The sequence below is a fragment of the Curcuma longa genome, chromosome 11 (genome assembly GCF_044706935.1).
Source record: "Curcuma longa cultivar G26 ecotype Majalengka, Jawa Barat chromosome 11, ITB_CL_G26_1.1, whole genome shotgun sequence".
In the NCBI taxonomy this organism is placed as follows: domain Eukaryota; kingdom Viridiplantae; phylum Streptophyta; class Magnoliopsida; order Zingiberales; family Zingiberaceae; genus Curcuma; species Curcuma longa.
Window position 1 is genome coordinate 15,088,441 of NC_133871.1, and position 15,309 is coordinate 15,103,749.

A 15,309-nucleotide genomic window follows, 5' to 3' on the forward strand; every position below is an offset into this window, starting at 1 on the left:
CAAAAGATGCTGGGTATCTGGATTGGCCGCCGTATGCGCTTCCCGATTTATCCTGATTTCCTTTCAAATCGAGGCCAAGCATCTGGATTCGCTTGACTTCCCGATTTACCTTGGTGGTCAGTAGGAAATTTCCGTAAGACCGGATCGATTACCCTCAAAAGATTGAGTCCATGAGACTGATTGAGATTTATCTTTTTTTTTCTCGCGCAAAGGATGATTCAACCAACCTGAATTCGTGTTACCACCAATCAACTCTCCTTACCGATTATCATCAACCCCACAATTTTCTTTTTTCAGGGAATAAATTTTATTTGTGGTTCGATGTCGGAAATAAAGGCGCAAATCTCGGAGAAGTTCTTGCTAGTTTTTTCGTTATTCTAAAAATTATTTTTTGAATTTCTTGACTAAACACAGTCGGCGACAAACAGTCTCCACTTTAATCTTTATTAGTTTGGCCACAGACAGACTCTGATTAATAAATCGATAGTTGGTTGGTTTTTCATATGCCCCTCGAAAGTTTGCTTTTTCAAAATGCACCCAGTTTTACTTTTTTTTTTGTGAGATGGGATCAGGTAACGTTTTGGTGCTCCTAGCTTTTGGTTGGGAGTTGCTGCCTTCTCTATAAATAGGTTTTACAGCTTGGAGGGCCCTATTATTTTTTATTTTAAATTTTATATTTTGGTAAAAAAAATTGATTATGAATTATTACATAAAGTATTTGCGTTCTGCTACGGATATTATGAGTTAAAAAATAATTATAGGACCGCCGCATAAGTTCGCAATTCCCCAGCCAAATTCAAAAAGTGCCACATCGGCATCCGCATTGCTGTTTTTTTACTTAATAGATTGTAGTATTTTGCGCATAATTGTTCTCATGAGTCAGTTGCTTATTAATTACTAGCTATTTCTTCGTGAGTCTCGCTGAGCGGCGCTCTGGGAGCTCACGTCGCCGCATCGCTCTGTTATGGGGTCGGATTGGGGGCAGTGGCAGCAGCTGCAGCGGAAGAGCAAGCAATTTTTGGTCAAATTCCTGGGCCTGGCGCTTCTTGTTGGCCTCTCCTTCCGTCTCCTCTTCTCCGGTTCCCCCGTGTTCAGCCCGGCGAGCGAGTTGCCCTCCGAATCCGTAGCGGAGAGATCAGACTCGACGGAGGGGGTTTCCGAGGAGGCGTATAAAGGTGAGGGATTTTCTGTTGCAGAGATCTGTTCGGCTAGGGTTGGATTTCGCCTAAATTAAGGAGGTGTTTGTCCGCGCCTCATCGAGCAGTGACTGTTAAAGCCTAGTCTGGTGGTTTGGGTTCTGGATTTTCATTGTGAATAAAAAGTGTATTTTACGGTGGAAAGGTCTGAACTTTAATCATTGTCAGTCTTATCATTTTTTCAGATCTTTTAGTTTTACCCTGTCTTGATCAGAAAATTTGAGAACCAAGATCTTTAATTTTGGTTTTCGTGATAATGACACATTTATATTATCCTGAATTCGGTTTAGTTTGTTGAATTACATTGGTGGGGTTCTTATTTATAGATTGGATTAATGTTTAGGAGAGGGAAGACAAAGATCTTCAAGAACATTTGTTCATAAATGATCACATTTCACTTTACTGAGAATAATCATTTGATAGCTTCTTGTATTGTACTTTATCATCAGCACATCAGCATCAACTACTAAATGGAATTCATAAGCCCCCCCCCCCCCCCCCCCCCCCCCCCCCCCCCCCACCCCCACCCACCCACACACACAAATAAATTCTACAAGAGCATAGTCCTCTCCTGAGAATATAGGCTCGTTTATTCAAATTATAGCTTTGTTCATCTGAAAATTGTCTGTGAAACTTCACCCACAAAAACTTAACTTATCGGCAATGGTATTCTATTATGGATGACTTTTTATTTGGTCCAACTGTTTTTCCCCCTCTTCTTATGTTGTTTGATATTACTGTATATTTTCAGTACCATCTTCAACAGACAATGCTTCAATTCCAGTTTCAGAAGCAGTCACAGAAGACCAGATGTCAAAAGGTAGTGTTCCTAAATTAACAAGAGAGATAAATCTTACTTTTACCTACTGATCAGCTAAGTTTGATTTGCTAACAACTAGTGATTGAGCTTATTAGGTGAATCTTATTAATTAGACTTCTGGTGAAGAAGTGAAATTAACTGGATATGGATGTTGGATCAACTCTGGATACGAATGTTTTGATATAGTTGATAGAGAATGAGTAGAACAATTCGACTGCGAAATGGAATCTGAATATTGAAATATTGTTTATTTGTATAGTGTTCTAATTAATAGCCACTGTTTTTGTAGTTTCTTTTTCTTTTCCCATTATATTAATGCAATCTTTGAAAATTTAGTAAGCTATAATTGACTAGAAGATTCACCATGCTTGATGCAGATAAGTGTGATCTCTTTACTGGAGAATGGATCCCAGATCCTACTGAACCAACATATACCAATCAAAGCTGCAGGTTTATTGAATCTCCTCAGAATTGCATGATGAATGGGCGTCCAGATACAGGATATCTATTCTGGAGATGGAAGCCACATGGGTGTGATGTTCCTCCATTCAGTGCCAAGAAATTTCTGGGTGGTATGCAAAACAAATGTTTGGCACTAATTGGCGACTCAATTTTTCGCAACCATGCACAGTCATTGCTTTGTCTCCTTTCCAAGGTAAACTTTAGGGTGTGTCATAAGCTTCAGACATCAATTTTTTACTCATTGACAAGTATCGTAAAGTTTCTGTATAATTCTGTTAGACAACATACATGCAAAACTATTTAAATGGAGAAAGTGAAGAAAATTGGATCCTAATTCTTATCTTAATGATTTTGTTAGTCTCACCTCACCTTGTCTTGGATGAAGGTTGTTATTGTGTAGGTTATCTGAGCAAACTTGTGCTTCCATGGGCTGTCCAAGTCCATCTCTTTTGTTTTATTGCAAATGTTATTTCTTAAGAATAGGTAAAAGTACTGAAAGAACAGTGTCAACATATCACATAATGCTTAAATTTGAGCATCTCCTTGTTTTAAAAGCAGTTTTCTAGTCTCTTTTAAAAGCTTTGATTAGAAATTTGTAGCATGCCATTCACTGGAGAATGCAGTTAAACAGACTTGATGAAAAATTTAAGGACAAATTTGACCTTGGATTACTATTCAACATCAATATTGTTCTCTATTTAAAGCAATGCAATGCAATTCTATTCTTTATTTCTTAGAAATTTTTTCTAATTTATTCTTTTGGGAAAATGAAAGAATAGTGATCTAAGAGGCTGCATCCTAACATCCGCCTGGTGGAGTGCTGCAGGATAACTTACCCTTAGTTTGGCTCGTTAGAAAGTTTTGATCTGAATTAATAACTTACCATGTAACTAAAATGAAACCTGAGCACCAAGTTAACATTGGGATGGCCAGCCAACAATAACATTTCTCTCTATTTAAACCAATGCAATGCCTCTGCAGAATGGATGCATGCAAAAACAAAATAATCAAAGCCCTCTTGTTCTCTTCAATTTTGATTCATTTCAATTTTTTGAACATACATTTTGGGCAAATAGAGTGTGGCCTAAGAGGCACTATCTTAACATGAGATTGGTGGAGCGTGTTTTTGGGTTATACCTTGAGAGTAAGCATGACAGCATACTGCATTTGTGGTGTTTAGCATGTGCATCAAATAATTATCTTTGATACATCTATATTGTTTTAGTCTATTTAAATATTGATGGCAGTAAAATCAATTTCCATTATTTTGGGATTATTTCATAAAAATCTTTGTATTTTACTGCTAATTTCTTTACAATGTTCAAATCTGACTAAACAAGCTACTCTTTCAAATTCATTGGTTGTATTGGCAGTGTAAATGTAGTATGAACTTCATCATTTGCATGTTGTCTTATCCTTTCTTTTCTTGTATTAGGATCTTCTATTTTCTTAGTATGCACACTTAAGGTTAACCATTATTAATTAATTTTGACTTTTTCCATGGTTTGTGAATCCGAATTGATCTTTCTCTGAGTTTATTGATGAAACTGCAAGTTTTGCTGGTCCTTGTGAAAGCAATCAACTTTCATCAGCTACTAGCAAACAGTTTCCCCACTAGATACCCTGAAACTGAGAGTTGAGTTTCTTTAACTAGTTTGTATTTGAACTTTGTCAACTTCAAATAGATTGAACAACCTTCTTCAGTACAAGATTTACTTAAACCTACGTCGCCTTTGTATAATAAAAGACATCATTTTCTCCAAGTTTGTGCAGAAAATTCAGTATTTGAGAAAATTCGACAGAATGACGTTGTATAAAGAAAGTGAAGCCGCTAAATGTTTCTATCACCGTGGAGTTCTCTATGTAGCGTTAGGCCCCAAATTATAATTTAACTTTTTGGTGTTTGATCATGCAAATAAATTCTTAGACCATAAGTCTTTAGCCTGTGCCAACAAGAATGGTCTGTGGTATTTCTTTGAACCTTTGACATTCCCAAATAGGTGCATATTTTTTTTCTGGCCTTTGGTGCTGATAATCTTATAAAGTTAGTGTCTTACGGTCAACTATTCTTGATTCTATATGTTATAACTAACCATGTAAATGGTGCATGCTTTGCTAGTTATATTGTCCTAATGGTTAACTTGTTTGCAACATGATGTTGGTAGTCATCTGGTGGTTTCTCGTATTGTTTTGTTTTCTGGTTTAAATTGTCGTCAGGACTTGCTTCTCTGTTCCTTTTCATCCGTTTCAATCTTTTAGGCAGTACATAAATCCCTTGTGTAAAGAATTTGTTCAGGGTGGAGCTATTTAGAGGTTAATCCAGGTCATAAATCTTTACACTTATTGTTTCAGGATTTTATTACATAAGTATCAGGATACTAATTGGCTATCATTACTGGACATAATTGAGTTTTGAGGACATAACAGGACTTCTCTTTTCTATTTTGTCCAGTAAACTGAGTTGATAAACATATGTTTCCTCTTGACTGATCAAATTATTGCAACTCAGGTCGAAGAACCTGTTCTGGTTTTTCATGATGATCAATACAGGTCAAGGAGATGGCATTTCCCCTTGCACAACTTCACGCTCTCGCTCATCTGGAGCCCTTTCCTTGTTAAGGCAGAGACTTTTGAAGATGAGAACGGTGTGGCAACATCTGAGAGTAAGCTCCACGCCGACACACTTGATGAAACATGGACAAGTCAGTATAACAGCTTTGACTATGTGGTAATATCCGGTGGGCAATGGTTTCTAAAAGCTGCAATTTATGTGGAGAATAATGCAATTATCGGTTGCCACTATTGCCCGAAACTAAATTTATCAGAACTTGGTGTTCAGTATGTCTACAAGAAAACCCTCAACTCTTTATTCAGCTTCATCAACACTTCAGAGCATAAACCGACTGTCATATATCGCACATGGACGCCGGACCATTTTGAGTTTGGCGAGTGGTTCAGCGGTGGAGTTTGCAACAGGACCACACCGTATAAGGTTGGGGAATACACTGGTACAGATTTGGACCGTGCCATGCAGAGCATTGAGTTAGAGGAGTTCACCAAGGCAATGGGAATAGCAAATGGGGCAAAACTGAAACTCCTTGACACTTTCAAACTTTCATTGCTGCGACCTGATGCGCATCCAGGACCTTACAGGGCGTTCCATCCATTTGGCGACGATAAAAACAAGAAAGTTCAGAATGACTGCTTGCACTGGTGCTTGCCTGGTGCAATTGATACTTGGAATGAGCTCATTCTCGAGCTTATAAAGGACTAGTGAATTCAAGTTGCTTTTTTGCTGATGGACCTTTGTTTCTTTAATACTCTACACTTTAGAATGGAAATACTGATGAGCCAGTGCGTCAAATCGTTTAGCATTTACCCTCCAGATTACTGTATTAGGTTTCGTTGTAAATTTTCATCTTTCAGAATCTTAAGTTGGGTTAATGGAATCTGAAACTTAGCACAGCTTTCTTATGACACATTCACAGTGATAACTTGTGTAGGGTTTAAAATACACCAAAGTAGACGATAAAGTCACCATGCATTCACAAGTTTACAGGTGGACTCAGGAACATCTGCTGCTCAAAACAATAGAATCCACACGACATATTTCTGAAGAAATATTTCTGAGATTTCTAATAATAGCAAAAGGAACGAACAGGCTTGTAAAGTACACGCAATCCGATTACGATGCGGCAAGCTCAAGTATTCAAAAGAGGAATAGGCATATTTACATAATTTCTCAGAAATTGTGGCTTCGTTGGGCCTCCTCTGCCATTATTTTTTGCATGCAAAACAAACCTTCTTGCAGCTTGTGCTAGTGCCAGCCCTCTGATAGAAAGAAGAAGCTTATGGCAATAAACTCGTTACAGAAAAGCCACAAAGATTAACCATCTGAGTCAATTGGAAGATGAATCCAACATAAGGCTGGTTTAAATGATTTACAAAGTTTAAGTTTAATCACATTGATAAAATAAGTTGAACTTGTAATCTAAACCCAATCAGTAAATGATAGCCAAGGCTATAGAAGAATATGTAAAATATAATAGAAGACTAAAATTAGTGTATATAAAAACGACCACTGAAATTAGTGTGTGTGTGTGTGTGTGTATATAAAATTGTAACAGCTAGCTCCTCTGTATTTTGCACCTTATTAGGGTAAGAACAAATAGAACAGTTAGTTTGACAAATTAACCACATATTAGAAAGCAATGGGTTCCAACTTGACTGAATGGAAATTGCAAGGGAGGATCAAAGCTGTTTATCTTTGTTTTTAAGCATGACAATAATGCCTAATCAATAATTCCAGAATTCTTCCACTGATACTATTTTACACACTTCTTCAATTGTTTTTAAGCATGACAATAATGACTGCAAGATTGGATTATGTAATATATTAATCAACTAAATGACTCCAATTGTGGATTTGAGCAACTAATCCTTTTGATTTTTAGTCCTTAGGCATCTGATACTACAACTAATTTAAGAATACAACTGAGGAAATACGAAGCACACTCTCCTGTTCACATAGTTTCGATAATTAATCCATCACACGTCGTTCTCCTAACATCTGAACCCACTCCTTATCATTCTTCACTATAATTATCTTCTTGAAGGTTCCGATGGTGTGAATGACCTAAAAATAAAACTGGAAAAAAGATCAAGTTTCATCTCAGTTGAGCCCAAAAACTCTGCTATTATTGCATGATTTCATTTATCATGTGGTGGTTCATAGGTTATCCCGTTACCCATGAGGGATGATTTATGAGGAAAACTACTGTAAATTTAGTCAAGATAATTCATTCAAAACTTGTCATGCTTCTAACATCACGGAGTTATCAACAATATTTTCGAAAGAAACATAGTTTGACATCTAAATGAAAGGGGAATCCTTTGTGAATTCATGGTCGCATGTACTTAATTCCAGCATTAACTTCATTGATTTATACTTTTCTATCAATTTGGTTCCCCCAAATTCTGCAAAAACATATTTTTCCTTCTAAAAAGTAATAAAATCCCTAAATCAACGGCCGCACAAAAAACAGAAACCCTACGAAGAATGTAAAATACCTCACTTTTCGGTGCTGGTCGAAGCTTGCGACGACTGTTCTCCGGCGTGATCGGTGCCCCGCGAAGGGAGGGGATTGGATCCCTTGATCAACCATCCGAGTGCAAAGAATGAAACGCCGGCAAGGATGGCGGTGCCCCAGGCGTGGGAGTACCACCGGCTGTACTGCCGTATGGCAAAGCGCCACTGATCCCTCAGCGTCGTGACGTCGGGGTTCACGGAGTCCGGCGGGTTCGGATAGCGCGCTCCCTTCAACCCCGCCGGATCCTCGGCGCCAGGGATTGGCGTGGGAGGCGGCCTAGGCTTTGTGGATGGCGCCGCCGCTGAGATACTGGGCTTACGCGACTCTGCCATTCCGGGCGTCTTCTGCAGCGCATGCGTTTTCGCCTGAGCACTTAAAACGTGTCCTTGGCCCAGCCCAATTAATTCTCAATTTAAAGTGGATAAAAAAGACAATTACCTTTTTTTAAAAAAAAATTAATTAGTTAAAAATCAAATCAACATTAGTTGAAAATAAAGCGAGATTAACATTACCTTTTGAAAATCAAATGAGATTAACTAATATCCTTGCACCAAACAAACTAATATTAAACATCCATTGTAGTGTTTCATGAGAGTTAGTACTGCGGATATTTTTCCTTCTCTTTTTGTTTATTTTATTCAAAAAAGAAAAAGGATTTTAGCATCAAATATTGGGAATATTTGATCAAATGCGTCATCTCTTTCATTGGAGTTAGACCTTTCTAGTAATAGAATCAATAAACTAAACTTTAGATATATTTTTTTCATAACCAAACAATAAAGCACACATTTTTCAAATGTTTAAAAAAATGAATGAAAAGATGCAATCAATCTGCAAATTCACTGAGAAACAAAATTAACAAGCATTAACAGCCAAAGAAAATAATTGTTATTAGATGTTCAGTTAAGTCGATCAAAAAATCAGTGACCAACGTTTCAATCCAATGGTATAAGATGACATCCTGTAAGTTTTCCTGCCACCGTTCGGCTTTGGCTTAGATGCAGTAATATTTCTGCCTCCACAAGGAGTACAAGGAAATACTTCCACATAGCTTTAGCAGCAACAAACTCAGGAAATCCAACTAGATAAGCTCAAAACAGTGGCATAAGCTTCTGATGTCAATGAGAAAGGATGTGATCCTTGAGCTTACCAATTTGTAAAAAGGGTAAGGGATCTAGCAGACACAGGATATAGGGGTAAAAGAAACGAGTCTAGGATATCAATAACTTTGACGACCTGAAGCTATGCAAATTCTCCTGTAGCTTTGTGTCTTCCCTAGATGTCAATGGTTTCTGTCAGATCTCGAACTGCCAAACTCTCTGATATCGCAGCTAATGATTTGAGGTTGCATTTGATAAAAGACTCAACAAAATAGCAAGTATCATCCCTGGTGTTCCCTTCAGGCACATCGACAATAAATGACTCTATCACCAATGTCCATGGTCTCCCATCAATAATCTCAGGGTGTGCAGTTAATACAGATGAGTAGTTCTGAAGAAACAATTAAAGATTCATGAGAACAGATGCAGTTAGGTTATAGCAAACCTGAGGAACATTAAGCTCAAAATAAGTTCATCTTAAAGATTGTAATAGCTAGCGTTTCAAATCACTAACATATTATCTATCCAGTAGATAAAAGAAAGCAATCTTCTCGGCATTTCTGTAAAAAAATACAGTCAATATTAACATGAAGCCACAAATCCATGATGTCTTATTTGTAGTCAATCTGCACCATATCATTAGCCTAATGTTGCCAGCGGGCACACTAGTGTCACTAAATTTGCATAAATAATGGTATCTTCAAAACATCAATTATCAACAAATTAATAGTGAATAAAGAGAAGTATCCATCACTTGTTCATTTGCAAGATCGGTAGGGGAAAAAAACAATGAACAACACTTATGAGGTATAATCTCATATCTAATGTGATGTGAAGACACTCGATGCTCATGACAAAAAAAAGTTCATATTGTTGAATACTGATTTAGATGTGTTTCCTTATGTCCCTTGTTTCCTATGATAAAGCTAGGGAAAGAAAAAGATTAGAGAAAAAAATCATAAAAGAAATACGTAAAAAAATAAATTAAAAAAACTTTTTGAGATCAGATTTGAGCTCCAAGTGAATCCTTTGGCTAAATCAAATGTAAGCAATACAGAGTTAAACTAGAAAAAGTGTTCTCAATCGTTTTCTTCACACCAACTTTTCTGTCAAAAGAAATAGATTTTCTGATACAGTATTTTCTTTTCTTCGTAGAAAGCATGCCTGTGTTAAAATTATAATGTATTCTATTATGATCAAAAGTCCAGAGACGTATGCCACTTTAGGACATGCATTTTTTTAACCATGGAAGGAAGAAAAAAAAGTCAGTGCTAATACAATTAGAAAAGTCTTGAAAGAACAAAGAATATTTGGGTGTTTTTATTAGCAGAAAGTTCCTATAAAAAATGCCTATGAAATTTTAGATTTAAATTTCATTAAAGAATTAGACATTACAGATCTAAATTTTACACTAACAAGAAGTTTCCAGGAAGACTACTAGCCTCAACATCTACGCAACTCTGCATACTGCAATAACCAGTAACCAGGCAGAAAGAAAAAAAACAGATGAAGGCTAGAGGAAGAAAAAGACCTGAAGCTTATGGTCCCCGCCAACAATCTTGATGCTCAGGATACGTTCGTTGTCATCAAGCTGTTCAAGCCTTTCAGTGCTGGTGGTAGCAGGGAGTCCTGACTTGATGTTAACTTGTCTCAAGCATCCCACTGCAAAATCCCCTTGCATCATGCATCTGCTCACAAAGGGCTTGTACCGCTGCGGCTGATCAAATCGCCTCACCAAAGACCAAACCTAACAAAACGACTCCACAATTACAAAATAACACACACTGATCTAGTAGTCCAAGTCGAAGATCTCAAAATAGTAGCATCTATTATCCATTCAATCTTTAGAAAACTAAGAACAAATTTTTGACTTCAACCCAAAGAAGCAGCAACACAGTTTCTTGATTAGCTGAAACGTATGTTCTCAAAATATTGTTTTTAGACAATAAAAGGGAATAAAAACAGTCCCGTTTCCTAGTAAGGATGGCCACTAATCCAAAAGTACTATATTCAAACACTAACCCGAAAAGGAAAACAAAACGGGGTACCTAACAACCCAATATTTTCTGTAAAAGGAAACAAGAATAAAACCGAGAGCGAGATCGTACGAGATGGACGGGGGCTTTGATGTGCTTGAGCACCGAGGAGCTGCACTGGTTCTCCTTGGGATCGTAGCGGTGGAATCTACGGATGTACTCCGCCTCCATATCCCTGGATCCTACCCCCGGCGGATTCATCTCGTCGGCGAGACGCCAATACTTCCTTACGCTGCTTTCGCTCCTTCCGACCATGTTTGCCGCTGCGATATCCCTCGAGCGAAGGCAAATCGAGGTACCGCAAGCCTCAAACTCCCACGGCCTCCCGCTAGATCGTTCCAAAATTGATCGGCGTTCCTTGTGTGGCCTCGTTCCAGTCTCCGCCTCCCTTTGCGATTGGATGTTATTCTATTTGTTCGTTTGCTTTGACCTTTCTCTTAACCAATCCCTTTCTCTCCCTCCCTATATGAAAATCATAAATGCCCCTTGACTTTAAATTATTTATGTAATTGCCACCATGGACACTTTCTAAGTGGAACCCACAAGGAACGGCAAATAGGAAGTTCAGCTGCTGCTGCTGGCGTATCGGCGAAGCCAATAAACTCGAATGTCGGTGGTGGCATAAAGGTAAATAATTCTTAATACCGTGTCCCTAAAGTGCAAACGCGGGTCCCTAAAATGGAAACCAACTCCAGTGCAGGTAAATGAAGCGAGTAGACTCATTCCCATTTTTCTTAATACTCCTGTATTAGTTGGATTTTGTCCTTTCGTCGAATGGAAGAGCCATCCGCCTGCGTGAGCCGTTGCATTTGTTCCTCGCTGGCACTGTCGATAGATTGAGATCCTACGTGTTCCTGGGTTACGGGACCGTCACTGGACTGGAGAAGTTTGACGTAGAACAGAGTGTCCTTTTCGTGGTTCGATGCTTCAATCGTTTAATTGGTTTAATTATCTCGAGCTGGTTGTGACCACGAGAAAAATGTATTTAATCGTATATCTTATTGGATCGTGTGGATTCAAGCATATCCTCTCTCTCTTTTTTTTTGAAATTTTTTATATTTTGATTATTTCTATCACATGTAAAATATTTTTATTTGCATGAATTTTGTTTGCAATTTAGTTACTAGTCAATGATATAATCGGCAGTGTTATTAAACGAAAACATATTTTATTTTATTATTTTCTTTGCTTGCTGCGCAAACAAAGACCGTAATCCGTATAGAATAGCTAAGGGCGCCCTTGAGGCATCACTGCAAACACAATTACGCAAAGCAGCGGCGATCGAAGCGGAGATGGAGGACGTTCTCACGGAGACGCCGCCGCCCTCTCGATTCTTCCGAGAAGACCTTGACAACTTCGCCTCCCCGCCTCCGCCTCTCCCGCCACCTCTTCTCCTCCTGAACCCCTACTCCAGTTCGGACCACCTCCGTCCTCCGCTCCTCATCATCGCTCTTTCCACCCCCTCCTTGGCCGTCCTCCACCGGATCCCTCACAAGGTCCTCATCGGTGCCCTGATGCTGCCGGAGATCCCCCTCTCTGGCAACTCCCTTGAGCCCTCCCCACGCGATCGCTCTTGCTACATCTACGCTGGAGAAAGTCGGGTCCTCGTCTCTGTTCAGTTCCCTGTTGCGGCCGAAAGGGCCCGTGCTGTTGCAAAATCGCTGCTCGGGGGGATCCAGGCGGAGAGGGTTTTGATCTTAGACTCGATCCGGAGCCAGAACTACAGGGGGAGGTTGGCTGTTGACGAAACCCTGGCTTTTAAGCTGGAGACGGTAGAGGAGAGAAATGCCGAGCAGCATCTGGTGCGAGGACTGGATTACTTGCCGTCAGGGAGCGTGATGGATGGCCTGGGGGCTGCCATCATCGCGGAATGCCAGATGAGGAGGGCAAAGGGCACTTTGGTGGCGACATGGCCCGCTAGTGTTCGATCTGCTGTAACGACAATGATTGGGTCGTTGTTGAAGGATTTGGGATTTCGTATGAGCGAGTCTGACGGCAATGATGACTTCGTTGCCGGGTACTCAGGTTCTTCTCGGTATGATTCAGATTTATATACCTGACAAAAAGGTATTTGTCTTGGCTCTTCTATTTCGTAGGAATCTGAAGTATCCATGTTCTAAAGTTTTAGTTAAACTAGCTTTATAACCTGCATCTTTGTTAAGTAGAAGCATATGGACTTATGTGAAAACTAGATGCTTTTACGTATTTGCAGCTAATTCAGAATTTGATCATTTTCTTTTATATCTAGATTTAATCGCAAAACATAGTGGAATTTGCAGTCAAAGAGAGAGATCTTTTATATAATTGACGCAATGCTAAAATACCACTGGATTAGCCATTATCCAGACTCTGACTCAAATCCATCTATTGTATGATTTAAAACAGTGATTTGACTGAAGTCATGATCATGCTGGAGCAACTCCTCTATATTCATCAGGGATTATGTCTATGTAATTTCATAAGTCCATGTGGATAAGGGTCCATTTATTGGGTGGATAGGCAGTGGATGGATCACTTGAGTTTTTGATCCCTCCTGCTCAATATTCTTGGGTGGATGGACTGGGAAAGATGGAGAGTCTCAACCTTTGTTTTTGATCCACCAATTTGTGTAGATCAAGGATGGTTGTTTTATGATGATTTAGTTCTTAAATGATAATATCTCATATATCCATCTTATTATTGATTCTTTCAATTTAATCTATCAATTCCTTTATTCATTCATTCAAGTAGATGGTTATAAAATTGTTACTTTGACCAAATGATCACTATACTGTTAGTCTTAGCAATATGTGTTAGTTTTAAAGTATCAGAAAGTGCGATATTGGAATAATTGCCATTGGTTTTGACACGCTTGTCCTTAGTTATTTAGCAATTAACTGTTGGAATTTTTGGGGAGCACGTTTAACTGAAGCAAGACACTTACAGCTTAAAATGTTACAATTATGTTTGAATTTGTTTCATTAAAATGCTATTGGTAATTCTGTAAGTACTATGTATGGAACAATAGTTACCTTAAAATGAAAAGTTTTGTGTGATTAAATTGATTAATTTTCCTACAAAAGTGAATAGATCAATTTTGGAATTCCAGAGTACACTAAAGAAGTTCATGGATCTATGTGAGGGTATATATTCAATGCAGAATAACCAAGGGGTGAAGTTAAAATTTCTAGGTTGGTAAGGGAGAGAGGTCAGAGGGAGAAAAAGGAACACACATGAGGTAGGTTAGAAAAAGAAGGAACTGAACAGGATATACTTGTCATTTACAAAATAAAGTTATCATAATTGCTAGATACCATCCTTGTCACGTTTGTGTCTCTTATAATGTAATGAGAGGATCAAGTTCTAGTCCACCATGTCTGTGTAATAAATCAAGCATTATAATTTAGGAGAATAGAAATGTGGAACTGTCTTACTGGTTAAGGAGTTGCATAATTATTCTCCTGATACTTTGGTTTGATTTGTGAGCCTCTTATGCATTTGTTTGAACCAAAGTTGGCGAACACAGTTACAAAATTTTGAATGAAGAGGTTTGTGTTGCCCAAGCAAGGTTGCCTGTCTAGCCACTCACTTGAGCACCTTTTGATAATACTGTGTTAACTTGCTGCATTACATGATCAATATAAAAAAACCATGTTGCTTTCTATTTTAATTATTAGCCATGGTCTATATGGAGTGACATAAATAATTTGTTTCTTTTTTTTCGACATAAAAGAGGAAGCTGCAGTTTAGCATGTTTCACTTTAATTGTTTGTTTCACCTTGAAGGTTCTGTTTCCCTCAAGGTTACAAGGGGATCTAGTTTATATTCGTGAGGCCATTTAAAACTCTTCCATCTGTCTCCTCCAGATTCTTGTTTGTAGATATGGTATCTATTGTCCACGTGTATTTGTGCTTCATTGTGAAAGTAAAAGAGGACGCTTCTTACCCATGCATGCTTTGTTGATTATTGTTGGGAATAAAAAAGTTGTGTTGAAATCATGGCTAGCGTAATTTATGCAGACTGGCTTTTGTTTCAGACAATTCTGTTACATGTAGATATTGCAAGAGCTTATTATATTTAATATCCCTGACATTTTATTCTGTGCCCCTTACGCTCTCTCTCGTTTGATGTTGCCACAACCAGTTGCGAGGTATCATTCCACTTCTATGAAATGTGCAAGGATCTGGAAGTATGATGCAAGGCATTGTCTAGTGATGGAATTTCTGTAATGAATATGCTCGGTGACACATTTTCTTTAACGCATACAGAAGAATATGTATTTTCAGGCATGAATTTTGATTTTCTTGTTTTGAGGAAATTTTACCATACAATGCACCATGATGTCTTAATGATATTGTTTGTGACAAGTTGAGTTATATTCATTCCACGCTTCAATTTTCTCCCAAAGTTTAAAATGGATCAGTAGACTTTAATGTGTGGATTTTTTTTTCTCACTTACAAACGTTGTGCATAAGCATATTAACCGCATGGAGTATTTGTTCTGTACATGCAGCATGCTAAATCCTCATCCTTAGTGCATACAGTATGGTTGCCTCAGATGGTATGACAACACTTTAGTAGTTAGGTGTGTAAGTTTAATTGTGTTCAAATTTATTTATTAAGAAA

At 38.3% G+C, this 15,309-nt stretch overlaps 4 protein-coding genes across 7 annotated transcripts; 2 read left to right on the forward strand and 2 right to left on the reverse strand.

The window, feature by feature from the left end:
* The first annotated feature begins 894 nt into the window (after positions 1-894).
* Positions 895-5,939, forward strand: LOC141836948 (protein trichome birefringence-like 25). 2 transcript variants are annotated; one of them, XM_074724429.1, is made up of 4 exons: positions 896-1,175; positions 1,948-2,016; positions 2,394-2,671; positions 4,988-5,939. In XM_074724429.1, the coding sequence occupies exons 1-4, from the start codon at positions 965-967 to the stop codon at positions 5,750-5,752; spliced, it is 1,323 nt and encodes a 440-aa protein (XP_074580530.1). In that variant the 5' UTR covers positions 896-964; the 3' UTR covers positions 5,753-5,939. The 2 variants fall into 2 exon arrangements, with proteins under 2 accessions (XP_074580531.1, XP_074580530.1); XM_074724430.1 differs by lacking the exon at positions 1,948-2,016 and having other exon boundaries at positions 895-1,175.
* Positions 5,940-5,945: 6 nt separating this feature from the next.
* Positions 5,946-7,901, reverse strand: LOC141836950 (uncharacterized). 3 transcript variants are annotated; one of them, XM_074724435.1, is made up of 2 exons: positions 7,549-7,901; positions 5,946-6,309 (listed from the first exon to the last, which is right to left on the reverse strand). In XM_074724435.1, the coding sequence occupies exon 1, from the start codon at positions 7,898-7,900 to the stop codon at positions 7,550-7,552; it is 351 nt and encodes a 116-aa protein (XP_074580536.1). In that variant the 5' UTR covers position 7,901; the 3' UTR covers positions 5,946-6,309; position 7,549. The 3 variants fall into 3 exon arrangements, with proteins under 3 accessions (XP_074580536.1, XP_074580534.1, XP_074580535.1); XM_074724433.1 differs by having other exon boundaries at positions 5,946-6,372; XM_074724434.1 differs by having other exon boundaries at positions 5,946-6,405.
* A 513-nt stretch (positions 7,902-8,414) lies between these two features.
* Positions 8,415-11,088, reverse strand: LOC141836949 (abscisic acid receptor PYL3-like). The gene is made up of 3 exons (XM_074724431.1): positions 10,777-11,088; positions 10,200-10,415; positions 8,415-9,059 (listed from the first exon to the last, which is right to left on the reverse strand). The coding sequence occupies exons 1-3, from the start codon at positions 10,957-10,959 to the stop codon at positions 8,844-8,846; spliced, it is 615 nt and encodes a 204-aa protein (XP_074580532.1). The 5' UTR covers positions 10,960-11,088; the 3' UTR covers positions 8,415-8,843.
* An 846-nt stretch (positions 11,089-11,934) lies between these two features.
* Positions 11,935-15,078, forward strand: LOC141837693 (uncharacterized). The gene is made up of 2 exons (XM_074725062.1): positions 11,935-12,771; positions 14,827-15,078. The coding sequence occupies exon 1, from the start codon at positions 11,997-11,999 to the stop codon at positions 12,762-12,764; it is 768 nt and encodes a 255-aa protein (XP_074581163.1). The 5' UTR covers positions 11,935-11,996; the 3' UTR covers positions 12,765-12,771; positions 14,827-15,078.
* Positions 15,079-15,309: the final 231 nt, after the last annotated feature.